General features: G+C 45.2%; 1 protein-coding gene and 1 long non-coding RNA gene across 6 annotated transcripts; one reads left to right on the forward strand and one right to left on the reverse strand.

Moving 5' to 3' along the window:
* On the forward strand, positions 1 to 20,137 carry ZC3H12D (zinc finger CCCH-type containing 12D). Of its 5 annotated transcripts, XM_049800277.1 has the most exons (7): positions 1 to 164; positions 2,786 to 2,813; positions 4,067 to 8,549; positions 13,575 to 13,714; positions 14,730 to 14,964; positions 16,727 to 16,833; positions 17,514 to 20,137. In XM_049800277.1, exons 3-7 carry the CDS (start codon positions 8,167 to 8,169, stop codon positions 18,536 to 18,538), a joined length of 1,890 nt encoding a protein of 629 aa, XP_049656234.1. In that variant the 5' UTR covers positions 1 to 164; positions 2,786 to 2,813; positions 4,067 to 8,166; the 3' UTR covers positions 18,539 to 20,137. The 5 variants fall into 5 exon arrangements, with proteins under 5 accessions (XP_049656234.1, XP_049656235.1, XP_049656231.1 ...); XM_049800278.1 differs by lacking the exon at positions 2,786 to 2,813 and having other exon boundaries at positions 8,110 to 8,549; XM_049800274.1 differs by lacking the exon at positions 1 to 164 and adding an exon at positions 179 to 326 and having other exon boundaries at positions 2,786 to 8,549.
* On the reverse strand, positions 19,196 to 27,991 carry LOC126038507 (uncharacterized). Its single transcript, XR_007506010.1, has 4 exons — positions 27,612 to 27,991; positions 23,219 to 23,292; positions 21,183 to 21,410; positions 19,196 to 19,275 (listed from the first exon to the last, which is right to left on the reverse strand). It is a non-coding gene; the product is annotated as an uncharacterized LOC126038507 (long non-coding RNA).
* Between the last annotated feature and the right edge of the window lie 8 nt (positions 27,992 to 27,999).

Consider the following 27,999-nt stretch of genomic DNA (forward strand, 5'->3'; position numbering starts at 1 on the left):
TTGTGATAACCCTGCATTCATCCTGGTGTCTGCTCTGCTTGATGGCTGTCAGCCTTCTTGCTGATGGCTTCCTCGTTCATTTTTTCAAAGGTCATGACTGTTTATGAAACTCCTCAAGCATAAACCCGGGATGTGCTCTGGGTGGGTTAAGGAGCTGGCAACACGTAAGCGTTCTTCATCAAAATCCTGTTTTGGCATGACAACTTGGTGCATTTGCTCTGCCTTTGGGATGTGTGCTGAAAGAGTTGTCCTGCATAGCCCCATGTGTGGATGGAAAAGCGTGCCATGTGTCCCTGGTTCTGGGCTGCCAAGAATCTTTACTCTCTGTAGGTAAAGCTGTACCTGCTTCCTTCCACTTGTCAAAAAATCCCAACAACCACCCAAACAACAAAAAAAACCCCAAAAACCAAAGCACACACACACCCTGCCCCAAACTATTAGTTGTTTGGACAAGCATTTTAATTGCACATTTAAGAAGTGCACATTTAAATTCAAAATTTTTCAGAAGCATTTCTGAATCTGTTGCTGCTTTTATCTTTGTTCATATCACCCTCCTGTAGCCTGATTTTTTTTCATATAAAACTTGTATGTTATTGACAAAAGGATTACCAGTTTTGCTTGTAGGCTTCCTAGAGCATGGATAATGTCTCTCCTGTTCTGTCAGTTACCTGTTGCATACATAGGGATAGCATAAGCAATTTGAATAATGTTAAATTACACTAAGATTTATGTAAAGACTTGTTAGAGGGCAGGGTTTTTTTGTTTAAAACTCTTGGTCTGGTTGCTGACAGAATGTGCTTTTTCTCAGTGAGCAAGCCAGTATCATCTTGGTTAAAAGTGATAGCTGTGTTTAAAAGGTATCAGTAAACCATATCAAGGTTTAGGTCTTCCAAGTATGCAGTGAGTCATTGAAGCTGAAAGACAGTTCCAAGAGCTTTCTGAAACCTTAAGCTGAACAGCAGTAAACTTTTGAACTTGAAACTTGTTTGGGACTTTCTGATTGTAAAAGGTACTTTTTATTATAAGCCCAGTGGAAAACACTTGAGTAATAGTATGTTTTTATACAAAAGGCGGAGGAAAAAAATAGATATTTTAGGCAAAAAACAAGTTGGCATCCTGCTACATCAGATCTTAAGATGGGATTGTAATTTTCCAAGATGTAAAAGAAATTACCATTGGCTGTAGTACTGAAATCAGTTCTTCTCTGTTCTCCCTATTGTGTGGTCAGATAGAGTGCTCGCTACTGTGGCATAGTTTTGGGGAGGGAGGAAAGGTTGTCATTTTGGTAAGCATGTAAAAATACCTTTTCTACAGATACTGGCTCTTTACCAGCCTGAATACAGGATTGCCCATCAATAACTGGTCCGGCACTCTAGCAGGACCTGTTGAGTTAGTGATGTAAATTTGGGGGGTGAATACATGTCTCCAAGTCAAAATTGCCAGCGTCTCCAACAGGGAGAGAATTTTACTGGCAGAAAACATCTAGACTTTGCCTAATGGCGTGTAAAACTCATATTTAAAATCAGGAGTGTAGGTCGTACTGTGTAGCAGTGACTTGTTCTTTGTGAACCAGGAGATTGAACTGAGGGAGTATGGCTTGAAGGTCTGACCCAAGCCTTGCTGAAGGCAGCAGGGAGACTGTTCGGGGCAGCAGGGGGAACGTATTAGTTCCAGGAACTGTTTAAAATATTCCTGGCAATAGACCTGTATTTGATTAAGCATTTGCTTTATCCTGACTGTCTTCTGCTGGTTAGGGGCTAAAGAATTTTCGCCGTGATACTATGGCCACCTATGCTTGTTTGATTTTCACAGCAGGTGAACTTATTCAGATGAGGAAGACGGTAATAACGCTTTTCTCTGGTGCTGATGCAATAAATGACTGCTTCCTTTAGCAAAGCAAATAGTTCACTGGCGTGTGTAGACCAAAACACCTGTTCCACACTATGAGTTTCAAGAGAACGTTTTTTCCATACTAAAGTCTAACAGCATCGGGAAAGAGGATTTGCACAGGGAACCTCCTTGAAGGTCATGGGGGGGGGGTCCTCTCCATAGCCTCCAGGAGCTGCCACAAGGCTGTCTTGCTTTGAGGTTGGTAAATGATTCTTTATGGTGAAGGTCTAGTTGTTTCACAACCCAGTAAATCGTCAGTCTTCAGCTCAACAGAGGAATGAACATCCATTAGTGGGGGGATCTTCCCCTCTGAAAACACCGCAGCTCTTTCCCTCTTGAATGTAACAATGCCACTGAGCAGCAATAAATCTTTGTGCTGGGAAAACTTCGTGTGCTTGTCAGCACAAGGGAGCACAGCAGAGAAAGGAAATGTCTGTGAAACCACAGCCTTGGGCGCTCAAATGTTTAGCTGTGCTGGTGAGCAAAAGGGTTTGAGACCATCTGAAAAATTAAATATGATCCTTTATTTCTCATGGTCTTCTGTGTCTCAGCTAGCTATTACCTAGGCAAAGGCTCTGAACAGGTTTCAGGAATTGGGTAAAGGTCTTCCTGGCTGACCACGATTTGAACGATGTTGAAGTGTTTTGCTCATGGCTTTTTATAGTAGGTGGGTTTAGTCATTTCATTAGAAATGGAAGACAAGTGCAAAATCCTCATATCTGATTTTCTTCTTGTTTCTTTTTATAAGCTCTGGTTTGTTCATATTTATGTAGTAAAAAACCCCATTTTATTGAGAAGTAGGAGTTAAAACGGTACTACACAATGTCGTGTGCTTTGCTCTGTTACCTTCCTGGATTATAAATAACACAGCAACTTTCTCTTTCCTTTCCAATAGTACTGGTCCCTGGCGGTCTTGTGATGAGGTACGTGGCATTCTGCAAGTTTAAATGGAGCGAAGAAGATCCTTCTTCTCCAGAGATGTGGAGTCAAAGGCTCTGGGTGTCCTGCTCTTATAGCTGTCCTGGGCAGCAGCAAATTAATACGTTTCTTTAGCTGTGACCTTAGGAACATTTTTCCTGTTTCTGTAGCCACTAACCTGCCCAGCCAGACCTTTGTGGATCAGAGGGAGTTTTGTGCCCAAGGCAGGATAGATGAGGTGGTGTGCTGCCCTTTCAGCCTGTGGCTGCCAGGGCATTGCTTTTCAGAGCAGCAGGGCAGCCTGTGTCCCAAAATGATCCCAGGAGTCTGGGTGTGATGCAAAGGCACGTCCATTGACTGGAACCAGCTGGGAAGCTGTGGTGAGGCTTGCTTACCAGCAACCAGTCTTTGGATTAAACAGGATGCCGCTACCAAGGGTTTGGCTATCCTGCTCTCCTTCTGCAGCAGGGTCTCCCCACCCTCCCTGGCCCTGTGGGCAGAGGGCATCATGCCTGCAGAGCTGTCCGCAGCATCCCAAGGGTCCCAGAGGTTAACCCCTCCTTAAATCTCCAACCCTTCCTCCTTAAATCTCCAACCCTTCCTGCTGCCTAAAAGTGGATTTTGGGCATATTTGTTTGCAGTAAGGTAAGGAAGAAGCAGAGGAAAACCTTAGTTTTCTATTGGGACGTGCCTGTCAGTCTTTGCTGTGGACAGGCCGCATGTCTCTGAAATAGACTTTTGATTGAGGCACCGGTAGGTTAGGGGGCTTGGTTTGAGTTTTGATATTTTACTGTAGTCTCCCAGAGCAGGTTCCCTCAGATGTGGAGGTGTTGGAATGAGGCTTTGTAATACCAGATGCTAACTAAAATGCTGATTCTTTTAAATATTTTTTCCATGTGTCCCTGAAGGTCAGAAATTTGCCAGATGCAGAGGGAATGAGGCTGAAATAACTTGGTAAAGCATTCCTGGTGGAAAACTTTCCACTTGCCCCTCAATTCATATGCCATTTTCTTACTGCCTGGTGTTGTGGATCCTTGCCACAGTAGGTTTGGCTTATCTTTGCCTGGAACTGATCTGTGTTGGGAACCTCTTTTTTTTTTTTTTTTTTTTTTTTTTTTTTTTTTTTTCTCCTTTTGAAAAATGAAGTGAAAGTTTATCAACCTGTACAGTTAAATGAGAGCCCAGCCAGCTAAATGAGGAAGTAAAACCTTCCTGTAGAATGAGCTCTAACCTGCTCACTGCACTTGTTTGTTCTCAGTTGACATCAGCCTTGCCATAAAGCCTCTAAATACAGGCTGACGACTTCCTTGTGAGTCTGCTACTGCTCTGAATCCAGCTTCTGGCTCGTGAATGGTGGGACGATATTGCTGGAACGCAGAAAGAGCAGCTGTCAGGTAAGGTGTAGAGCAAGTGGGGCTCTCTGTGAGCATGGCTCACGCTCTGGGGAGTTTGCTTTTATAGTTTTTGGCAAATGCAGCAGGGAAGGTGGCGAAAAAAAGGCAAATCTTAGTCATCAAGACAACAAATGACTGGTCTTGATATTAAGAGTTTATGTGCATCTCTAATTCATGCAAGTAAAAATCCTTGTTTTTCTGAGAGCAGAGCAGCCCATCTTCTTTCAGAGAAACAGCTCATGGAAGGACTCAAATGGGCTGGCAGGCTGAGGTGGTTTGCAGCGTGATTCTCAGGGACAGAGGAGGAGGAAGAAGAGGCGGCCCAGACCTAAGGTTGAGGTGGGAACGCTATCATGGCAGGGAGCTGTTGCTCATGAATGGAGTTATGGCATGCACACCTGGTTTAGAGAAGACACAAACCTGCTCTGCCTTGATCAATGCCAGCTCTGGCTGCAGCCATGTCCCCTCTGCCCCAGCTCGGGCAGGCAGGATGGGGCTTTGGGGGGAGCTTTGAGGAGCCCCAGCTCCCTCTGAGTCAAGCTGGTCCTTAGTGTGTTTCTGTGGCTGGAGCCGCTGGAGGTGCTGCTTAAACACACACCCACTGAGCACCTGGTGCTCTGTTTGCAAGTGGAGCAAAGACCTGGTGGAAGGACTAGACAAAAGTTATTCTTTAAAGTCATTCAAGATGAGGAATTGGAATATAACCACTACTTTTTTGGAAGCTTTTTACAAAAAAATTCAAATTATTTTTTTCTAATCTTCCAAATCTGTCAAAATATAAAAAAGACAGAAGACCTTGACAGGTGTCTCAATTTTTTGGTCAAAAGTAATTATTTTTAATTGCTAAAATGTTAAGATTAAAATAGAATTTTGGAACCATGACTAAAGCCATTCCATGTGTGCCTGTGTGTGTATGTGTATGCAAGAGGGGGCACAACACTGTAGATAGAGAGGGGTGCTTTTTAAGCTGGAACATAGGATGGGCACATGATAACCTGTGGATAAATTTAGCCTGGAAATGAGAAGACTTTGGCTCTCAGTGGAGAGAAAACAAGAGCAGCTTCCCAACAGGGTCTGGTGAGTTGAGAGGGGAAAACTGGCAGGAGGAAATCTAAGTAGTTTGAAAACGAAGGTCATAAAGTTTATAAATGGGATTTCACAACCTGTTTGTCTGTGATAGCAAAAGCTGTACTCTGTGATGCACAATTTCTCCTCTTGTCATACATTTTTGTGTGGTTATAAGCAACCAACTGACCTGTTGGACTTGGGCACGCTACTGACTGTTTACTAATGTGTAAGCTAGTGATTTTATTATACTTTAATGCTCTCTTTAGAAGGGCGACCTCAGCGTTGTCTGTGACCGAGCAGAAATCCAGTGGTTAAGTTTACAGAACTAGCATGTTGCTGGTGATGGCCAATACTGGATCATATCAACCCCAGGCAGCAGCACAGAGCTCAGTGTTTGCCACGTGTTGCCCCAGCTCACCAAACCAAAGGGTGTACAGAAGGGCCAAGCCTTGCAAATGCTGCCTCTGCCTGCCAGGATGCAAAGTGTGCAGACATGGACCACGGGCTCGGGGCTTCCTGGGATGGGGCTGGAAAAGTGATGTGGCGAGCAGCCTTCATCCAGCACGTGCTTGTGCGTGCTGCTGCTGCTGCTGGGGCTGCGAGGTGCACGCCACGAGGCGGACGTGGCCCCTGCACCCTCTACAGCTGGAAAGCTGTCTGGTAAAATTGTGAAGGATTGAACCCGATGAAATCCAGGACAAATATATACACAACACAATGTGATGCTAATGTGGGAAATTTCTCTGATATAAAAAAAAAAGCATCAGAATAGATAGAAATACAGGTTTAAAAAATAATAGTGATGGCTATTAAAATATGTATTAATTATTTTGTTTTCAACCTGAGGACAGGTAGCAACTAAAATTTTTCATTTACAGTAATTTATTAAAATAATCTAGACATAAAAACAAATCAGGTAGTACATGTTAAATGTTTGGAGCCACTGACTGCACACCTGGAAGCAGGGGCTTGCTAGCCCAGCTGTGACAGCTCCAGCTGTATTCAGATACAAAGATACATTAATGGATTTCAGTTCAGAGAGTAGTTATTTCAAAGCTGAGAAACCATTTCAGTAATGGAAAAGTAGGCAAATACCTTTTCATCCTCAGTGCATTAATTAAAAAACAAGGATTAGATGTAAAAACTGTTACACTTGTGGATTGCACTGTGAGGAAAAACTGTGAAGCCCACTGGCTAAAATAAGCAATGCTTTGGTTTAGATGGAAAAATACACATGGTAACTGCTTTCCCCTTATATATATGACATATCCAAGGTATTTTTTTATCTTACTGATGCTATTTGTCACTTTTAAACAGAGTGCTGGATTTCTTCCACAGGAGAATACCTGAAAGTTAGAAGGCTATGTAGAAAAGTAAAGGCCAAAGTTGTATGAGGTGGGGTTATATCTAATTATCAGGTTTTCCTGCTGAACTAATCGGTTTTAAATTAATGGAACCCAGTGTGGATTTCTTCCCCGCAGCCCGGGGGGCCTCTTAATGCCTCGGGGAGGAGCTGCACTCGGGCTCCTTTCCCATCTCCCTGTCTGCAGTACCTCTGTTCCTTGCTCCAGATGCTTTTGGCTTCTGGGCTCCTGGGGCGGCCCGTGGCTGGGCAGGGAGCTCCGGCCAGCGGGCCGGGGATGTGCAGGGTGGGCTGGGAAGGGGAGCCACCGGGTGCAATGTGGTTATGGCTCTGGGCTCATTGTGAAGGTAGTTGTTTGGTCAGTTAATTCTGCATCATTTGCTGACCGCAATTAGTGAAGAGAAGAGGGCCGCCGTTATGTCTGACATGTGGGTAGAAGTACCAGCCACAGCTTTTATCCAGGTAACACCAATAATTGCAGAGCTATGGCAAGAGAAGCTTTGGTGCAAGCATGCCAACAGTGACTGAAGATGTATGGCTTGATGGATGAGTGGTCACCATGCATGTCCTTCTGTTGTCATGCTTGTTGGGCTGAAGCAGGTCTGGCTATGCCTGCGTATGCTGCCCGTTACCTTCCTTTACTGGCTAGACCAGAAATGTAAATAATACAGTTCTGGAGAAGCTTGAAGCAGCTTTCTGCTACCTCTGCACACTCATTTCTGGATTACCAGTTTCTCTTGACAATAAATACAAGTGAAATTGAAACCACTTTTCAGACTGCCTGCTTCCAAGCACTGCCCCAACAGCTTTCAAAAAACAAGCTGCTTCTCTGAATATAAAAGTCCTCACTGAAATAAGCAAATAACATGAAAAGAGTAACTCAGGCATTGGAACAGGTAAGTGACAGAATTGCATAAGGTATGTTTGTGTGTACACAGATGGACACATACTAGGAAAGACAAAACTATAAAAAAAAGTTCCCAGCTACTTTGAAGACAACATTTCCTTAAATCACTTGATGAAAATTGCTATAGTTGTTAGGTTGCTATGGCATCTGAGCTCATCCAACAACATTTGACAGATTTTTATCTGTGTCTCACAAACCACACTGAGCAAATTGAAAATCCCCAGTTACACCGTCCTTTGTATCATTTCCTGTGAGATAAGTCTGAAGAACAAACTTACGCATACAGCGTGTGTGTGTACAGACAGGCTTGCATAGTTCATGAAGTAGGATGACACCTGTCTGACATAACGCCTGGAGAGTGACAAACATCGCATGAGACGCTCCAGTGCTTTTATAAATAAGAGTGGACCAGAAAAATGCTTTAACGCTGAGAGAAGACTGAACAGCCTCTTCAGAGAGAAGACGGTTCATCAGATAGTCTCTTTGCTGTGCACTAGGCCAATAACTGAGATCGCATGTTCTTCCTTAACACTTGTGTTTTGTTGTTTCTAATCTTTTCCTCCCTAAAGCTGATGCCTGTTGGACAAGGCTGGGAAGACAAGAGCACTGGGTTTAAAGGAACGTAAATGCCTGCTAAGATGGCACTGGCCAGTTCACTTTCTAGCAAACCAGTACCACCACGCTCAAGAAAAGTTTCTACGGAGGGTGTGGAAGTGCACCAGAGCAAGCTGGATTTTTTCTGCAAGCTGGGCTATGGTAAGCAGGACATCTGCAAAGTGCTGGAGAACCTGGGCCACGGGGCCCTGGAGGACGATGTGCTCAAAGAGCTGATTCGGATGGGGAGCAAACCTCAAGCTCTGGAGAGCCAGGCTCAGTCTTCCCCGCTAAAACTTGTTGCCCGTGGATCATGTAGCACCACACCAGGGTCCAAGTGGCTTGGAGAAGATGAAGGTGACTCTTCCGATTACTTGAGACCTATTGTGATCGATGGCAGTAATGTTGCAATGAGGTAAGCTCTGTTTCCTAAAAGGGAACTCTCTTCCTCTGAAGCTTTTGAATTTTAAAGCTGGTGGCTTGAAGTATGTTTTCATTTCAGGTGAGAGGAACGTTGATGTATTTGATGTGTAATGTACGAACCACCGGTGTTCCTTGGCTGAGGCACAGCTTGTAGGGACCTGCTGTCTCTATGCCCGTAAATACGCACGCCAAATGCAATCACTAGCTCGCTCTGCATTTTGACCTTTTATAAGCTAACAGCTAGCTAACCGCTACTGTTTATGGCAGTATGATTCAGCAGCTTGCTCTCCTGTTAGTTCACCATGATCTTTCCCTGCCTTTTCAAATGGGTACCTAGGATTTCTAAATCTCTATGCTGAGGTGTTTCCAGGAAAAACTGGTGAACAACTAACTTAAGAAGGAGAGGGAAAATAAAAAGACAGGTGGCTGTGGTTCCTAACAACATTGCAGTTGTACTGTTTTGACTTGCAAGCAAACTCCAACAATGTTCCTGGCTCGTATATTTTTGTTGTTTTTCAGTTTGGCTTTGCTTTTATGGAAATATCAGGGAATTGGTAGTTGACTTGTACTGAATAGTCTCATTTCCTCCTTAATTAGTTCTGTTTCTGGGAAATGTCATAGCAACCCATCCTGGCCAATTACATTTCCTAAGCAGTGTCCTGACACTGTGAAAGCACTCTTACTGATGGGGAGCCTGGCACATCCATGTGGACGGGGAATCCAAAGACAGCAGTGGGTTGGCCTCTATTTACCCCAGCAATATGAACAGCAAGAGGCTCCAGCAGTTGAGAGTCTGGGACGTGCTGGCTATCCATCGGTTTTTCCATGTTAACTTCCCTGCCCACGCAACAGGGCCAAGCCTGTCCCCGCGGGTTGGGACAGGGCAGGGGAGGGCTTCCTCCTTTGGTTAGCTTTGGTGTGAGGTGAGGTGAGACCACATCCGCTTCGGTTAGAGGGCAAAGTGGACAAGTGCATCCAGAGCAACTGGAGACTAAGCAAATTATGCCATCTTCTGGGTGAAGGGAGAAATCCCATCCAAAAACGAGGGATTCCTCTGTCAGGGCATCTCCTGAGGAGTGAGAAATAAGCAACAGAGCAAAATCGCTTAGCCTTGGCTGGGCCATGAGCTCGGCAGCCAGGTGTTAGGATGTCCTGCCTCCATGTGCATTTTCACCCTAGATCCTCCTTAGGGTGTCCTTCTTGCCTCTCTGCAAAAGAGATGAGCACCCATTCAGGCAGAGGGGCTGAGCTGAGCACCTGCCCTTCCGTTGCGTTAGGGGCAATACTACCCTGACTGGCCGTGTGCTCCATTTTTCTGGCACAACCTTGTCCTCACCAATTTACCAGGGCTTTTTTAGAGCAGGCTGAGGTGGATAAGGCAGAGAAGAGCGTTGTTTCCAAGATGGCAGAAGATGCAACCTTGCCGCTGAGCAGGAGGCCCAGAGTAGGCTGGTGGCTAATGAGATGTAGTGCATGTTTTGAGCTTGGAGTACTCTGGGAAAGCTCTGAGATCATCCCGCTGTGCCATCCTGTGCACGGGAGTTTGCTAGACAGAGATTTCTTTCAAACAAATGTCATTATAGGTATGTGCAGCAGATGGCTTGAGCTAGCATGTCATATTGCTTTCCTAGCCTACATGCCCACATAAATGGGTTTTCAGGAAGCCACGTGTGCTTCTGGCATGTAAAATCTAAATATTTTTGTAGAATAATTTTCAAAATTTGAGTCTGAGAGATGTTTGCCTGCTAGATTATTGAAGGCTGGTGTTTTGCTGTGGATTCCTCATCTTTCACCTAAAAGGAATTAGAGGGATGTGAAGTACTTTTGAGTTTCAGAAAGGCAAAGCTTTTACAGCTCTTCTCAGACATCCCCAACCTCTGTCTTGACAAAGTTAAAGACTACCTGGATGATGGAGAAGACTATTGAGCGTGTGAGTTCAGTTTGTACTGAACTGATGCAGCGTGGAAGGAGCTGCTTTCCTCTCCTGGATGCCTTTCAAAGTGGTGCCGAATGGCATTTACTTTGGCTAATGGCACAGGCTTGGTGAATGCTTTTGGTATCCTCATTTTAATTTTTCTGGTTTGCTGCTGTCAGATGGGGAAGGGCTGTTTGCAGAATTCAGGGAAAAGGGATGTTAGGTTTCCTTGCTGGGTAAGCATCATTATCAGCACCAACAACCAAGTGCAGGAGAAGCAGCAGTTTAGGGATGAAGCTGTCAAAAAGTTGAAGCCTGGGGAGGCAGTTGCCTGTGTGGAGAAAAACATTGCAAGCCTTTGTATTTCTAGCTTAGGACTGGTGTTTCTGGAGCATTTCAGAGCTGGTGTTGAAGGGCCATTGTGGGGTGCAAGGTTTTGAAAAGGTTGTATATGCCCCAGGGTAATAAAGCAAGTGAGTTGGCAGCCTCCAATCATAAATCAGCCTATCCATAGAAACTGAATGGAAAATAACCTTGCCTTCAGCCAGTCTCACTAGTCAAGCATCTCAGTACACTCTGCGTTTCCATCAGATGTAATGAGAAACTTGGCCATCTGCCAGTCTATCCAGAGGAAGCGGGCAGGATGGTTTAGCAAGGCTAGTGGAAAAAATAAATGGAGTTGTGTTAATATGAAAAGGGAACTGTCATAACCCTATTCACTGCACACCGAAGAGGCTACCTAGTCTAGTGCTTGTGCTTACACCAAGTTTTTAAGCTGTGATAGGTACAGAGGCCTTTTCCTAGGCCAGCGGAGTCCTGCATTAGGCTCTCTCCCTTCTGCCAAAGCTGTGGCTGATGCTGTGTCACGACCAGGTAGAGATGGGGCCATTTGCAGTTTTCAGAAAGAGTTATTTTGACTAAATGTCTTCTCAAAGGGGTTGGAATTGCATAATTTAAAAAGGAATCACTGCATGCTAATTATGGCTTAATTGCCAGAGTCACAGCAAGGCCAAATTGCTGCTTCAGCTTCTGAGAGATGGGCCTTGCTATCTGTGACCCAAGTGCAATGTACCCTGTGGCTGGCAGGAGGGAGAGAGTTGGGACTAAGTTATGACAGATCAGTTATGGTCCACGGACTACGGGGATGCATGGGAAAGGTGACTGACAGGAGCCAATCTGTTGTCAGGTGATACAAATTCACCACACAAGCAGAATGTAAAATTATAAAGTCCCTGCTCCTTTGCACGGCAGACATTGGTGTTCAGTTGTGTCGACACTGCAGCATACCGTGCGTGTACATATTCTTTTAGATACACATTCCCCAGGCTTGGCTGTAGCAATGTAGCAGCAACTGGATTAAGTGATAACGCTGAGAAACAATTCCAGGTGCCTCTTCTCTCTTGTTCTGCTCGGCCTTTTGGCCAAATCACTTGTGCTTGGGTGCTTCACCTTCTGCACTGGGGGTACATCTAGAACTACTTTCTAAAGCTGACAGGGTCATATATATGAGTAGTCAATGTTAAAGCAGGCTGTCGCTGAACTTTAAGTTGTGGTATTAAAGATTTACCTGGACTTCCTTTTAAAGGCAGTTAACTGAAAAAGTCACCTGAACTTTCAAGACACCTGTCCAGGTGACTTTATAGCTATTCTGGGTAGATCCTATCCTTTAAAACCAAACCAAACGGCTGTTCTAGAATGGAGATTAGATGTGTCGAGTGCCTCAGACCATGTATTATTGGTGAGGGTTTTTTAAGACTTCCCATTGCCTGGGTGTCTGTTAATAAACAAGCAGGTTTCTTCCTCTAAATTGTACTATTTTTCATTTGTGGTCACACTTTCAGCACTGGGATTTTTATTAGGTGTAAAATAGAGCTTTGGTTATGAGGCTGATGTAGGCAGAACCTAGAGGTGCATTCCTTGGGGACGGAGTGGGGAGAGGCATCTAAGACTGTGGCATTGTCCTCAACTGATCTGTCACCGCAGGTAGGTGTAGTAACCAAGACAGTCATTTACAAGTACGTTTTGCAGAGGTGAAAGCCTGAGTGAGACTGTGGTGATATTATCCAGAAAGCTCAAAAGTACAAGGATGAGGTTTCTGTAGATAATGTGAGGGCATTTATCCATTTTAGGACTTTGTGTGGAGTTTATTTCTGTTTACTTGTGCAGAGTTAGTTAACAAATTACCTTCCTTTACACCTGCACTGCACTGTAGTCACATTTTAGATAAGCAAATAACAAGCAATAAGAACTTCCAAAGGGGGGAGAAACTTAGGAAGGATATCACACCTAATTGTTTTTCTTGAGGTTGTTTTCTGTGTCTTGCTCTGAATATTGATAATTCTTCAGAACCCGCCTTGCCTGCATCCTCTACAGCACCTGTCCTAGGGCTTTCCTACCTCTCTGTGCAATGAAGACAAAACCCCACCAACTAGGGCAAGATAAACATGGGCCTGAGGTGCCTGTGGCCATCTCCACTGAGGCCTTGTCCCTTTTTTGGTGTCCTGGGTTAGGTTCTTTGTATTTCCCATCCTGCCTTTTACAGTTTTCCTTCCCCCATAGTTTGACTCCTGTTTCCAGGAGAGGTCAGCGGCTGAATGACCTGCGATCACACTTGCAGCTGCTTCAGACATTAAAATCCCCAATGCCACTGTTACCACAGAAGAAAATTCCTGCATTTTGTTTCTCATAGGAGAGCCTTGTGGGTTTCTGCTTGTGTTGGAAGAAACTCTCACTCCTCAAACCATTAGCAGATGAGGCATGTGAAGGGTCTAACACAGCCTAAGGTCTTGCTGGTACTTTAGGAGCCAATTCCATCCAGATACAGATGGAAGCAACAGGATTGGGTAGCAGGCAGGTCAAGGAAATGGGGGATAGGATACCTCTGGTTTTAAATATCCAAACTGCTTCAGATAACAAGTTTCTAGTTCCACTGGAGGAGGTGTTTGGATCTGCCCAACCAGGACACTCTGCCAGGTTGTTTTCTTGGAAACTGGTGAATGACACAAAAGCTGTTTATTTTGCTATTTTATTACTGGCTCAGTTAAAGAGAAGTCTAAGCTTCTTGAAAGCTTTGCCTCACCATCCTCCTCCTTTTTTTTATAGTCATGGAAACAAAGAGATATTCTCCTGCTGGGGGATCCAGCTGGCAGTGGATTGGTTTCGACAGAGAGGGCACACGTACATCAAGGTTTTTGTCCCACTCTGGAGAAAGGACCCCCCTCGACAAGACAGTCCCATTGCAGGTAGGTCACCATCCTGGGCATAATTTGTCAACCCTTGGGTGCAGGTTGGAGACGGGGGACGTGAAGAGCCCAGTGCAGTTTTGCCCTGTAAAGTCAAGCACAGTGCAAGTTGTGTATCAGGTTTCCATCAATTAAATTAGTCATTAATTTACTGCCGCAAGCTCCTGACTAGCAACTAAAATTGCTTACAAGGCTTTGTTACGCTGCTTTGAGTCTTCTGCTTTACAAGCACAACTTGCTGCCAGCTGAGTTAAAGGAGTTTGTCAGCTTGCAACAAGTCCACAGAGCTTTTAAGGCCAGCCAGGAGATGATGACATCGTTGCACACATTATCCAAAGGCAGCAGTGTCTGAAACGTTCACTACTGCATGACTATTATCTGTTAGCCTATTACCCTGGTACAGGAGATACATGGGTTCCTCTTCCAGAAGAAGGAATTGCATCAGCTGAAGTCTGTGGAGGGGGGTCAGATTCAGTTTGTATGGAAATAGACCTGCCAGATTTGTGCTAGCAGCTTGGCGTCTGCAGATGAGGTGGCTGGGGATCCACCTTACTGCATAGCAGGAATGAGAAGAAGTCAGAGTGTCCTCAATAGCAGCAAAAGAAGTTTGTTTATTTTATCAGGCACATTTTATCTCCAAGTTAAGCTCATGTCAGGGCTGGTTATGAGCTTTCTAGCATCTAGCAGGGTAAAAAGGGCACTACAGGGGTTCACTATGCCTCTGGTGTAGAATTCAGGCCATCCTTTTACAGATAAGACTTAAAAATCAAAAAAGGGTATCTCAAATTTTACAAGTAGATGCTTTTGTAAAAGACCTAGTTTTCAAGTTGCCAAATAACCACCAGGTATCAGTGCATCTGAAAATCATACTGCTGTAAGTTGCCTAAAGGGATGAAACATCTTTAGATTCCTGTAGGTTTCTAGCACATGATTAAGACCTGGTTATTATTAATTAATTAGTTTCTCTCTTTAAAATACTTTTTTCCCTTTCTATTTCTGCCAACCACCCCACCAGATCAGCACATTCTTGAAGAGCTCGAAAAGCAATCGATCCTTGTGTACACCCCATCCCGGAAGGTGAAAGGCAAGAGGGTAGTTTGCTACGATGATCGCTACATAGTGAAAGTTGCTTATGAGAAAGACGGAATCATTGTTTCCAATGATCATTACCGGGATCTCCAGAATGAAAACCCTGAGTGGAAATGGTTTATTGAGCAGCGACTACTCATGTACTCTTTTGTCAGTAACAGGTAAGAGACGGTTGTTAAGCAATCTTGAATTAAAACATTAAGGGCCAAGACAGCTCCGACATCAATGCACCTCCCACCAGTAACAGAGTATGCAAGCCTTTTTCTGAAAGGAATTTACTGCAACTTTTCTTATCTCATTTCTTTAGTTTCTGCTCCCTTAGCTTTGGTCTTAAACCTCCCATGTCACTCTTCAATGAATTTCTCTATTTGAATGGGAGCATTAGTGACCAGCTTTGCTTCTTTCCAATCCAAACTGGGATGTTAAACCAAGGCTTGGTATCTGTTAATTTCTATTTCCTGGAAGGAACAGAATTAAATCCGTGGGAGGAGGCTGGCTATCTGGCAGTATTTTTACCTCCCCTACAAGGCAGAACAGCACTTTTTCCTATGCTTTTGTGATCATAACTTTCTAGAAGAGAGAGATGAGAAGCTGGTCTCTCTGGCCCTTAAGCCATCCCCATTGGTGAAGGTTTTCATTAAGGCACTTGCATCATGCCTGTGAGGCTAAGCTGTGCGCTCCTCAGTCTGTATGTACTAACCTTGTCTGAGTTTCCTAGCAGCAGAGGTGTTCACTAGTCATCAGTTTGGCTGGGGAAATGCACTTGGAGACATCCCGTGTGCACAGAGGAGTGTGAGCAGAGAAGCCGCCTCACACCGCAGCACTCGCTGTGGGTCAGGATGGAGACTTGGCTCTCTCACCATCAAAGTTGGATGGAAGTGCTTGGCACTGAGTTTCAGTTTCCCTGTAACATCGTTCACAGGAATGCAGTCGCTGAACATCAGCATGCTGTATTTCTCAAAGCTCTAGTCCGTTATCTCTGACTACCACCAGGCTTCTTCCCTAATTACTAATAGGTTATGAATATTTGTATGGTATTTTCCTTCCTATGTCACAGGGATTGCTAGACCTTTGCAGAACCCTTCCTTCAGAAAGTCTAGCTGTTACTGTGAAGCCCATTTGAATAGTTTCAGCAGGACCCTCTTGCACAGCTTTGGGAACCTCTCTAAAACCACAGCCTGAAGTTGGAGGTTTCAGTCCCATTGTGTGGATAACCAAAGTCCCTGAGTGCATCCCTTCCCCTCCTGCCCATGACTCCCTTCATCCGACAGAGAGTTGTTCCATGGGTGGGTGTGGTGCAGATTCCATTGCAAATAAGTCCAGAGATGCTAATTAGTTTTCTTCCTGAAGCATCACATTCAGGTACTGGCATAGAAGAATGAAGAGCGTTATCTGAGCATTTGGCTGACCTTGTAGCAGGAAGCCTTTACTGAATCCTTGAAAATGGCTGGGCTTGTTTATCACACCATGTGCATGACCAGCTGTAACTCTGAATTAACTGCTGGCTTTTTAATACTCATTCTCCTACAAGTATTTAGTAAGAGAAAAGTGAGTGTGCTGTGGAAGGGAGCTGGTGGTGAGGTTTGCAGCGCTGGGACCACAGAACATTTTGCTGTGCTGCTGCTCCTTCAGAGAAAAACGAAGTGATCCTGCCACAGCTGAGGCTGCTGGCTGGCCAGAGCTACAGCAAGCTGCCATGCCTTTCCAGTTGTTTTATGTTATTACGAAAAACCAACAACTATATGAAGCTGAAGCATTGTTGTCTTGGCAGGCAGGAGGGCACTGTGTCTGGTACGGCATCCTGAATCCTGAAAACCAGGCCACAAAAGGAGCATGAGGATTTTCTGCCCTAAGCTTGTGATTGCACTTCAGCTCCAAAAGCTCGAGGTGTTTTTGTTACCTCTGTGACATTTTCTTTTTCAGGTTTATGCCTCCTGATGATCCACTAGGCCGGCATGGACCCACTCTTAATAACTTCCTCAGCAAAAAGCCAGTGCTTCCTGAACCAAAATGGCAGCCTTGCCCCTATGGTGGGTTTCTCCCTGTACTGGAACTGCCACCCCTCTTCCTCCTGGCCCTTGCTTCCCAGCAGTGCTTTACTTCGGCTGAGGGCAAGTGCCATTGCCATGTGCTGTCCCGCTTCGTGTGGCAGGGACTTGGGTCAGGGCTGCACAAATGCGTGATGCTTTTTCCTCTCCTGCTTGAGTGGCTTCAGCCTCAGCAAAGGCTGTGGCTGTGCTGACTGCCCCCCCAGCCTGCACACCCTTTTCACTTTGCAGAGTGGACTTGTATTGTAGCGCTTGGGAAAGGCCATCCACATATTTCCCCTCTCTCCCCTCCCAACAGCTGTCCAGCAATGTGCAGGTTTCTCAGAGGTAAATCCCTATACCCTTTTTTAAAGCAACCCTTTGTAGCAGCAGGTCTCCCAGCCCACTGAGTGCAGCAACTGGAACATAAATGAATTTCAGACACTTCCAAAACAGCAGAAACTTGCTTTCACTGCTGCTTCACCTTGCAATACTAGGTCACCAGTATTTAAATCTGGGGTCAAAAGTACTGAATTGGAAAATAGCACTTCCCCTCTTTGCTGTTTATGCTCACCATGCCCCTGCAAATGCACAGTGCTGAGGAGAAGTGATGGGTGTGTTAATTGATGTCGGTGCTAGCGACAACCTCCTGTTTGATTTTTTTTTTTTTTTAATTCTTTCAGGTAAAAAATGCACCTATGGCAATAAATGCAAATTTTACCACCCAGAGAGACCACATCAAGCTCAGCTCTCGGTTGCTGATGAACTCAGGGCCAAAATCAAGGTCACGTTAAGCCTGGGGAAAGAGGAGAAGTGCAACCGCTTGCCATACGGGACCGGAATAGAGCCTGCACCCTCTGACGCCTGCACAGAAACACCGCAAGAAGCCAGTGGCTGCGCAGGGGCTTCCTGCTACCCAAGGTGGTCCCAGGGAAGCTGTCCCGAGCAGCCATCCAGTGCCTGGGCCGGCAGCCCTGGCTCTGACCTGGGGGTGGACCAGAGGTTGCTACAGCCAGAGCTGCTGCAAGACCAGCCGCTCTTGGAGAAGATGTCAGCGCTATCTGTTGGTGATGACACCTACGGCTACAACTGGTCCATACGTACCTCTCAGGACAGAGAGGTGATGGGCAGCCCTCATCGCTGCGGTGACCTCAGGCACAACCTGTACTCGCTTCATCATGCCCATAGCTTGGACCACACCTGCATACTGGGATGCCCTTTCCAGCAAAGGGTGCTCCCGCTGGGCAGGATGCACCCAGCCCACAGCTGGCCTCAGGAGTGCTGCGGCATGCACGGGATGGGTCAGAGGAGCTGCTACGTCCCTCATGGTGCTCCGCACAAACAGGCCCTGGAGACTCAGCGCCTTGTTTTGCCACAGTCCGCAGCTCTTCCCCCTGACCTGCTTCACGTGTACAGCGAGCAGCAGCAGCACTGTTTCCCCAGCCGGCCCCCACAGTGGCCCTTTCTGTCAGACTCCAGCAACAGACTGGGCTTCTTCCAGAAACCCCATGCTTACCCTGATGCCTCTTATGGTGACTACTGGCCTGCCCCAGCTGCAAGGCCACCCTCTGTCCAGCAGGCAAACGTACACAGGGAGCTGTGCTCTCTTTTTCCTTACAGCGAGGTGAACCACATCATGGCTTTGTACCCTGATATCAAGGATAGTGCTAGCTTGACTTTACTGATTCAAAGACACAGAAACTTGTGAAACCATCCCCATCAAACCTTTCCCTTACCTTTCCCAACAAGCACAAGTCCTGGGGCAAAAAGATGCTACTCTGAGGCTTAACTGTTATTAAAGGGCTTTACGCTAAGGGTTATAGCTGTCCCAGGAGCACAAGTTCAAGCATCAACCAGCTGTGGTGCCTGGGGCTTGGTCAAGTCAGGGCAAAGACTGCTATTCATTGTGGTGGGATCTCATTCACCTCCCATGGGAGTGAATGGGAGGGCTCAGGCTGACTGGGTTCAGAATGGCATAGAACTTTGTTAATGCCTTGACACACTAGACATGTTTTTAAAGTCCTGACCTATTATTCAACTACCAGAAAAGAACCGTGCTCTGTGGTCCCCAGTAAAGGGCTCTCCACAGACCTCCATGAATGCTTGCTCAGCTAGCATAAAAAGTAATTATTTGGCCTATTTTCCCTAAAACAGGGCTGTGCTCTCTGCTAGAAGGCATCTTTGGGTCCATATTATTGCCCAATACAGGCCCAGCCCTGTATCAGTAAGATTTCAAAGATCCATCTTGTGTTTATAAACCAATGGTGGGTAGAGACTAGCAGGGGTGGTGGAGGTACACCAGAGCCCTCGAAGATAGCTGCAGGTACACTTCTCAGGGATCACACCCAATGTAAGTCAAATCAGGGAAGTCATCTTCAATATAAGTCCTGATGTAGATGGAGGACTCAGGCTTGTTAATTCAAAAAGAAGAAATCCAGATGATGCCTAAGGGGAAAAAAAAAAAAGAGAGCTTTAAAATGTCTCTTGTATCAAACAAGAAAACTATTGTGGACTTAATTACCAAACATGGTCCCATAATGCAATTACACAGCTGATTTATGATTACAAACATTTAAACTGAGTTCTGTTGGGACATGTTTGGTTTTCAGTAAGCTGTAAAGCTGCAAAGCTGCTAATCTCTGCGTTATTCCACTGAATTCTTCAGGTTATAATTCAAGTATTAAGGTTGATCCTAAAGGTTTTTGGCATTTTACCAAAGTTTAAGTATGTCAGTGTGACATGTTTTTAAAATGCTTTAACACATTATAAAATGGTCATCTAGAGTACTTAATTCTGAAAAATGTCTTTGTTTTTCTTTTTTGTTTGTTTTTGTTTTTTTTTTTCCTTTTCCATTCCTCTTAGCACTGATGCTTCATTAAGTCCAACATTCAGGTGGGATTTACAAACTCTCTGACCCTGCAGTATCTCTGTTAGGTTCTTCTCTGAAGTGCAATCCCTGATGTTGCTCTTTCTTAGGCAGGAATTAAACACGGCCCTCGCTGACAACTCTGAATTCTCTTGCTTTCGAAAAGGTGACCAAGGAGTAGTAATTTACCATTAGTGACATTATCACATGATGCATTTTTTTGAAGGTGGTGATAGTTTGACCCGTTTCCCTCTGCAAACCACCAGCAGCTTTTTTTTTGGTGGTGGTTGTTAAAGAATCTTCAGGAAATAAGTATGCTGTATCCATTCAATGTCTTATGGCCATGCAGTTGGCTCCAAGAAATTCTAATTTGGAGTTTGGAGGTATGATTTATCTTCACAGAATGTGACAGGTTTTTTCCATATGTCATGAATTTTCCTTTAATTATAGTCATAATATATATATTATAACTGGATCACCAGAATGGCTTATAAATTTATCCACTGCATATTACATAAAGATGAGAAATGACATTAAAACAAAACTATGGCATAAATGCCCTGTGAAATGCTTTGAAAACTACTTGAGCTCCACAGCCATCATTAGTTGCACCGAAATATGCCACACACCACACTTAACACACTGAAGTGACCCAAGACATTTCATGGATTAAATGCCTATATTGTGCCTATGCAAGGCCAGGCTCATTGGCTCATTGGCACCTGTACCAGAGCTTTCCCAGCTACTGCTGTACACATATGTACACTCACAGAGAAAGTGTGAATGCAGAGTGGAAAAATACCTTCCACATACTCAAACAGAGCAAGTCCCAAATGACAGCATTTGGAAAATGTACACACAGCAATAGGGCAGGATATAACCATACATGTCTACATTTATTTTTATGTCTGGAATGTACGTTACATATTTCAATACAGAAAGCATTTATAATCTATAGGAAAATTGGCACTCTGCCTTTCTATAGGGCCTTTGGCTTGCTGGAGACATGTGCATAAGCTTTTCTCCTTTTCCTTTGAGGATGCACAGGAATTTGGTGGTTGTTCAAAACCCTCTCTTGATGTTTAATAACTTATTTTCCTTTCATTTCTGTCTGTCTTTCTGGGGAATCTTTCAGTAAAATACATAGAATGTGCATTCTGCTGAGAAAGTGTCTGAGAAAATAAATCAGACTTTGGCACTGAAGAGAACTCGATTTCTCTTGGCTCTTCTCCTGCCCAGAGGGTTTTTTCTCATGGAGCTTTTGTTGGAAGGGCAGCTCAGCAGCAGTGCTGTGTCACTGCCTGCTTGAGAGGAACTCTGCTGCTGGCCTGGGGCCCACGGAAAGCACAGACTGTTCCGTTATTTCACCACAGCACAAGCATCTGGGACTCGGGAGTTTCTGCTGCAGAGCCTCTTACACTTTCCAAGACAGGAGGATTTCTTTTCGGCTTTGTCAGCTCCTGAGGTAAGGGAAGGGGCTGCTTACAGAAAGGAGGCGGCAGCTTTTCCACCGGCAGGGTAGGAGGCTGTTGCTATTTGGTATCTATCTCTGCTGAGATGCATTCGAGTCCAGCTCTCGTTGCCAAGTTGAAAATGAATCCATAAATCCCAACAGGCTTGGAAAGCCCTTGGTGTTCTTTGCTTTTTGGTTGTCAAGACTCTTAGAAGAAGCTGGAAGCAGTGGGAGCAATCCTCCAGGCGATGGGCTGCTTTCCTAAGGGAGGATTACAGAGTTGCCAAGTTCGTTTTAAGATTTAAAAAAAAGCCCCAAAACTCACAAGAGAGAATCCTCTTCCTTTCTCTACTCTCACCCATTCCCAAAAAGTTAGGAAGCCATAGACACCCTCCTTGGTGAGGGGCTAGGGAAACTAGATACAAACATTTCACTGAAGTCTTGGGTAGAAGTCACCCCTGCAACAGCTCCTCAGCATTAAAAGGGGGAAGAGAGCAGTCCGCTGCACCCGATGCAGTCCTGGGCAGCTCACGGTACCTCCCTCCCACATCTTCTTCAATACAGAAGTTTCTCCATCACAGAACATTGATGACAAGTCTACTAATTTGTTGAGCTTAGATACTATAAAAATTAATGCTGTAAGATGGTCTATGAAGTATATAATAATCTCGCTCTCTATCAAACACTTTTATTTGCCAATTATTCTGAGAACTTTTGCTAACATTTTAAGTTACTTCCCCTAAGAGCTGGCGCACTTTATAAGCAAATATTTGAACTAATCACAAATAACTAAAAAGAACAAGATATGTTTTACAGCTTGTCTCCTCCTTAAAAAATATTGGATTGCTAGGGAAGAACAAGCAAGCCCTGTACTTCAACTGTGACAGACCACCTCTGCAAGTCAAAAAAATCCCCAAAGCCTCTGCTGAAATCCTTCAACAGGCAGACTCCTATCTTGGACACAGGTACTTATATCTAAGACAAAAAAATCAGATATTATCTTTCACCTTTTGCATGGACTTTCCCCAAGCCAGGAGTGGGAACACCTCAGTTTTACTCCTGGAGCTGTCACTCATTCACTCTGCCACCACAAGCCCTCTGCTTCTCTGCCTCAGGGTACGTCTGCTCTGCGTTCACCCACATATATGCAAGACCGCTGTAGTATTTACCTCCTCTGTGCTGGTGGGACTGGGATGCTTTGAACCCTTGAGAAGAACAGTTTAATATTACAGGACCGATCATCATTAGCATTATTAAGAAAGCGCTAGGACTAGCAATCGATAGTGAAGGGGTTTTTATAGTGTTTTAGCCATGTCCCTTCTCTGCCCTGAGTTGGGCTCACTGCCTTGAAGTCTTGCAGCAGGCTTGGAGGAACTCTTTAGTAAGGTGTACTGATGTGCTGACTTGGCAAATGCAATCAAAATGGACATACAAATGGAGGAAAGCTGTGAATGCAGTGATTTGTGGGGACAGCACATGGAAGGCAACAAGCCAGAATGTTAGGACAATGTATGCAGGGCTGGCAGGCCTCTGAAGGCAGCAGGGAAATTAGGCAATGTGCCTCTGCTGATGAACAGCACTATCAGAATTGCTTACTGTAACTGCACTGCCAGCTCCTTCTCTTTGCCTTTCCCCTGTGTCACACAGTTTCCTCGGCTTCCCGAACTTTTACACTTTTTTTTTTTTTTTCTCTCCTGTTCTCACAGGGCTCAGGATTTCTATCACACTCTTTATGGAGTGGGTCACAAGTTAAAAAAAACCTTCCCCCTCCCATTGCCTCTCCTTCACCTCTGCAAAACCACCCACCCACGGCCACCCCAAACGCTTGTTTCATGCTCCCTTCACTTCCCTGCTCCCCCCCTGCCCCGGGTGCTCACCTCCTCCCTTGCTCTGCCGCACACTCCTCCTGCTCAAGCCCAGATAGCATCCTATCTCTCACTTCACCTGTGCCCCCCAGCTGAAGGGTTTTTTTCTTTTTCTTTTTTTTTTTTTTTCTTATTTTTTTTTATTTTATTTTTAATATTGATTGGTTTTGGGTTTTGCTGTTGTTAAAACCATGACATAGATACCTTTAGCCTGGCCAAGATCCAACGTGCTCAGGCTGTTTTCCCATCGCACCCTAAAGCAGTCTTCCTGGCAAAAGCTGTTTGGGGAAAGAAACAGAGGCAAAGTTACCTTCACAGGTGCTTTTGCTGACTTCGTACAGCTTTCTCTTCTCTAAGGATCAAACAGCACGCTAGCAGAAACTCAGCCACCATACACACTTAACTACCTTAAATCCTCCTGCAAAAGCAACGTTCAACCTTCACCTACCATCACCAAGATTGTACATTTGAGGGAGTTACTAACACTACTGGTTTCATACGGAAGACAAATGGGCATCAGGACACCGAACGGCAGAACAACACCATAAACTAGAAGCAGGCAGCAAAACATGGATGGCATAAAACCCAGTCAAACTGGACAACTGAAAATAAATTTTCTCATAGAGGACCAAAAAAGTATTAAGTAGAATTAAAAAAACATAGAAAAAAACATAGAGCTGGTAGAAGCAAGTATAGTACATTACAGATGACACAATAAACCTTGGAAAGGTACTGCTGTGCAAAGTAAGATTGAAAAGGGTGGCTGCCGTCCATCTGCACACTCGCATCACTGAGCAAAGTGGGGTCCAGCTCTCCTATGACTGTCAGCTTGCTGAATTTAGTATCTGTAATTTAATATCTGCAGAGATCCCAAACAACTGAGAAAACAGCTAAGTAAGAAGCGGTATCAACTATAGTAACTGAATGAACTACAAGGTTGAACACAAAGACAAGACAAAGATACCATCACCATCTGGTGATTTGGTTTCCAGATTAGACCTAGTTTTACTATAGGATTAATGTTCTCCTCGCATTGTCAGTGGAAGAGCTGCAGAGAGATGAGAACTGCCTAACGGGACTAAAGAGCAACCAACACTTGCTGGGAGGGGTAGCGAGAGAAGTGCAGAGGAACGTGATGGCTTTTACCACTCGAAGTGGTAAATGGCAAAATGCACTTCATAAATAAAACCACATTCTGCGGTTCCAGGGGACCCAAAGGCACAAATGCCACGATAGCCTGGCAAAGGCTGCAGTTTTTAGCAGGGAAGCAAACTTGGCTATAGTTTATTATTGCCGAAAAATACACAGCCATTGGCAAACAATTATAAATGTTACTCAAAACTATCATCGGAATGAGAATTACCGAGATCTCCCCACAGGAGGTCCTGTTCGGAAGAGACTGAAGGGAATACAGAAGCTTGTAAAAATGTTATTTCCAGCAGGGAAACATGCTCAGAGAAGAACTTCAGCATCTGAATATCCTTTTGCTCACACGTAATATATGACATATGGTGAATTGGAGCACTGGCTTCACTTAAAGAAACAGATGGAAGATCTTTAAACCTTTAGACCACCTTTCTTAGGTTACAGAGGTCATATTTAAGCCTTGCAGAAGGGGAAAAAAAAGAGTATCAGTTTAAGCTGAAGTCAAAGTAACAATATTATGGAAAAAAAAAGGGGCAGAGAATCCAAGTTCTAGATTAGTAGAAGAGCAGAAAAAAGTACTCTCCAGTGGTTAGATCTGTTCCTCTTTTATGATACTGATATGCAACTGGGGATAGTATTTGGGAGACACTGGTTTAGGTCAGACTCTGCACTTTGCTCTTTGATATTCTAATGTTTGTATTTGTCCGAGGGAGCTTAAGTAGAGGTGTTGAAAGAAAAAGTATAAACAGCCAAGTGGAATGCCTCTAGGAAAAGTCTACCAGTTGACATCTGCAAGACATACACCAATAATATATTTTTAAAAACCATGATGGCCAAGTCCACCACAAGGTGTCAATGTGGTAGCACTAGCAACAGGATTTGCTGCTCCAGGGCTGACTTTCACAAGCCAGTCCCATCCGCTGGCATAAATCCCATCAGCAGGAGTTGCACGCCCTTCATCACCACGGACACGACACGACAGCACGCGCTGGAGGGCTGTGCAGCGGCGTTTTGGCTCTGCTCGGCACGAAGAGACCTGGGCCTGGGCCTCCTGGCCAGAGAGGCTCCTGCAAGTCACGCACCCGCAGGCGAGGCTCGATCCCACCGGCTGAACCGATTCTGCTGCCACGACGCAGAGCTGAGACACGCTGCTTTGTTGAGCGTTTGCGCCGCATCCTACCTCTAGCCTGCGCGTTGTGTTTAAGCAGCCCTAGAAGAGCGCTTGGCAGCTCAGAGGGTCTTCGGAGCTGCAGCACCGTGTCAGACTGCGGAGCAGCGAGCGCCAAACACAGGATCGCTTGAATAACGGGTTTCAGAAAGGGGGCATTTCACAAAATCCACCCTTCATCGTGTCTTTTTATTCGCCCCTCACCTGCGGTTCAAGCTACAGTACAGCTGCCCTGACATCGGCGGCTCAGGATTTATCTTGGCCGGGGCCCAGGCGCTGCTGCCAGACTTCCCTTTCAGGGCAGCGGCCCTGGGAAAGTCACTCGGGGTTAAGTTTAGAGTTCCAGGTTGGCACATTCTTAACGCAAGCCAAAAATAAGTGTGAATGGGGATCAATTTTATGAATTTGCTGAGCTGCCAATTATATTTTAAAGCTGAAATCTGAAACTAGGTTTGCCAATTGGATAAGTATCACAGCCAACCCTTAGACAGAAATTAATTGGAAAAACACTTTCTCTTCGAGTCCAGAGAGCATTGCCTTACAAATGTTATCTCTAAAGTCTTTCCAGGTGTACTTTGGACGCGATTGGTCAATCTGAACACAGGGGATTTTAAGTAGTTGAGTTTATTATCTTGTATATGTGTCAGTCAAGATTTAGGCAAATATAAAACAAGCATTCCAGGCATGCAACTGTAAGGCAGCATTAAGGAGGGGCGGGGGGAAGCGTCTTCCAAAGCAATTCAAAATGCCACAATTTTCTATTGCATTCCTTTTACACCCTCTTTCCTTGGATTTTTTGGGGAGCAGGATCACCACACCTATACAATTGCCCAAGGCCAGGCAGCTGGGTTGTGCACCCACATCTCTCTAAAACTGAAAATAAAATTCCCCGCTAGCCAGGCGGAGGCTGGATGTGCGACACAGCACATACGGGCTTGAGCTCACAGCTATCTGAAACCTGCTTGCAGCTTGCCAGAAGCACAAATAATCCCCTCGTGTCCAGCTATCGCATCACCGGCACAGCAGCAACGCTGGCTTGAAGGCAGGATTTCCTGAGCCTCTTGATGGAGCCCGTATTTGCCCACGGACCAACAAATGATTCCCAACACTGTGCCATCCTGACTCTCATTTATTCAGGCCCGCTTCAAATACTGCATCTGTGGTGCCCAGCTCTTGGCTTTCAGGGCTCAAAATGTAGTCTTTTTTAAGTTCTGGAGAATGTGGTTTGTCCCATTTCAAGTCAGAATTGCATCACGGCCATTAGTAATAATACTACAAAAGTTACGCATGCTTTCTAGACTCTACCGTATGTACAAGAATCTGTAAAAAGAAAAGACATCCCCATCCTTCTTACACAACTCCCAAAGCAAATCTTCCGGGGGACACAGACAACGTTATGATGCATATATATGACATCACACCGATACAGAGCTGGGACCCGAAAGGACCCACAACCCAGGCTGCACGCAGGGTTTTGCTGGAACATCCCCAGGGGTGCTGCTGCGGCCCTGCCTGGAAACACTGCTCTTCAGTACACGGCATCCGAAGGGCAGGCTAATCTGTGCTGAAAGCTGCACACAGCTGAAAGCAAAGGCTCCCACAGGCTGGCCCCGTTGTGATTCTGGACAAAGCGGGAAACACGGGCTCCTCTCCTGCCTGCCCAGGGACCAGACAGCTCTATATGGGGTTAAGAGTACCATAAAGCATTGCCAGCTCAGGGTTGACTCAGCAGCTCCTGTACATTACATCAAGCCCTGCACCATCAAACATGCTAGCAGGAAAGTCAAGACAGAATGAGAAAATACGTGGTTTGGGAGCTCCCTGTGCCCGTACCATGGTACAACTCCTCACAACACTGCAGCGGGGTTACCTGCTCCAGACTGGAAAGGGCTAAAAAGGCAGGGAAAGCAAACTCCATCAACCCAGATATCGGAGGCTGATGAAAAAACACCTGGAGAAGGTCAGCGAGCGCGCTGGCTCGCATTACTGCTTGAGGACGCGCAGGGAGAACTAACTGTGCCTGTGTCCTGACAGCTGGCAGGCACCCTCTCAAACCACCAAATAAAGAACATCCAGAAGCAGCCAGCAGAAACTGCAGGTATGGAGCTGCTTCTGTAGCTAAATATGACACAGCAGGGTTTCAAGGGTGGAGAATACCACAGAAAGCAAGCTTTTTCAAACATGAGCAATGGCTGTTGCTTTAGAGGATCACGTGGGAGTTGCTAACAGATGACTAACGACAGACGTGACAAGCCTCTGAGCAATCCAGTTTATGCCACCTACCTCAGGCCCTTATCCACAACTTCTTCACTGGTGTGCTTTACGCGTTGGTCTCTTCTAAGTTCAGAGTTAAATGCTTTTACTCTCAAAAAAACGAAGAGAAAAACAATTAGGTTATGGCAGTAACAGCAGAATCAATTGTGCTGTGAGATGAGCTGTGTCACCTCTGAGACCTGGCTAGAGTCATACAAATAAAATTCAGAAAGAAAAAAAAAAATTAATCAACACTTGATATCATTTTCCTTTCGGCCTCAGAAGTACAAGCCCCTCCACACTAGTCAGAAAATGGCAGCTGTGACCAAACGATGGGCAATGCTGAGATTAGCCATTCCCTGTCACCCCTGGGGAGGGTGTGCCATTCCGATGCCAGAACACAGAATTCATGGCTCCA

This window comes from Accipiter gentilis, chromosome 5 (genome assembly GCF_929443795.1).
Source record: "Accipiter gentilis chromosome 5, bAccGen1.1, whole genome shotgun sequence".
NCBI classification, from domain to species: Eukaryota; Metazoa; Chordata; class Aves; order Accipitriformes; family Accipitridae; genus Astur; species Astur gentilis.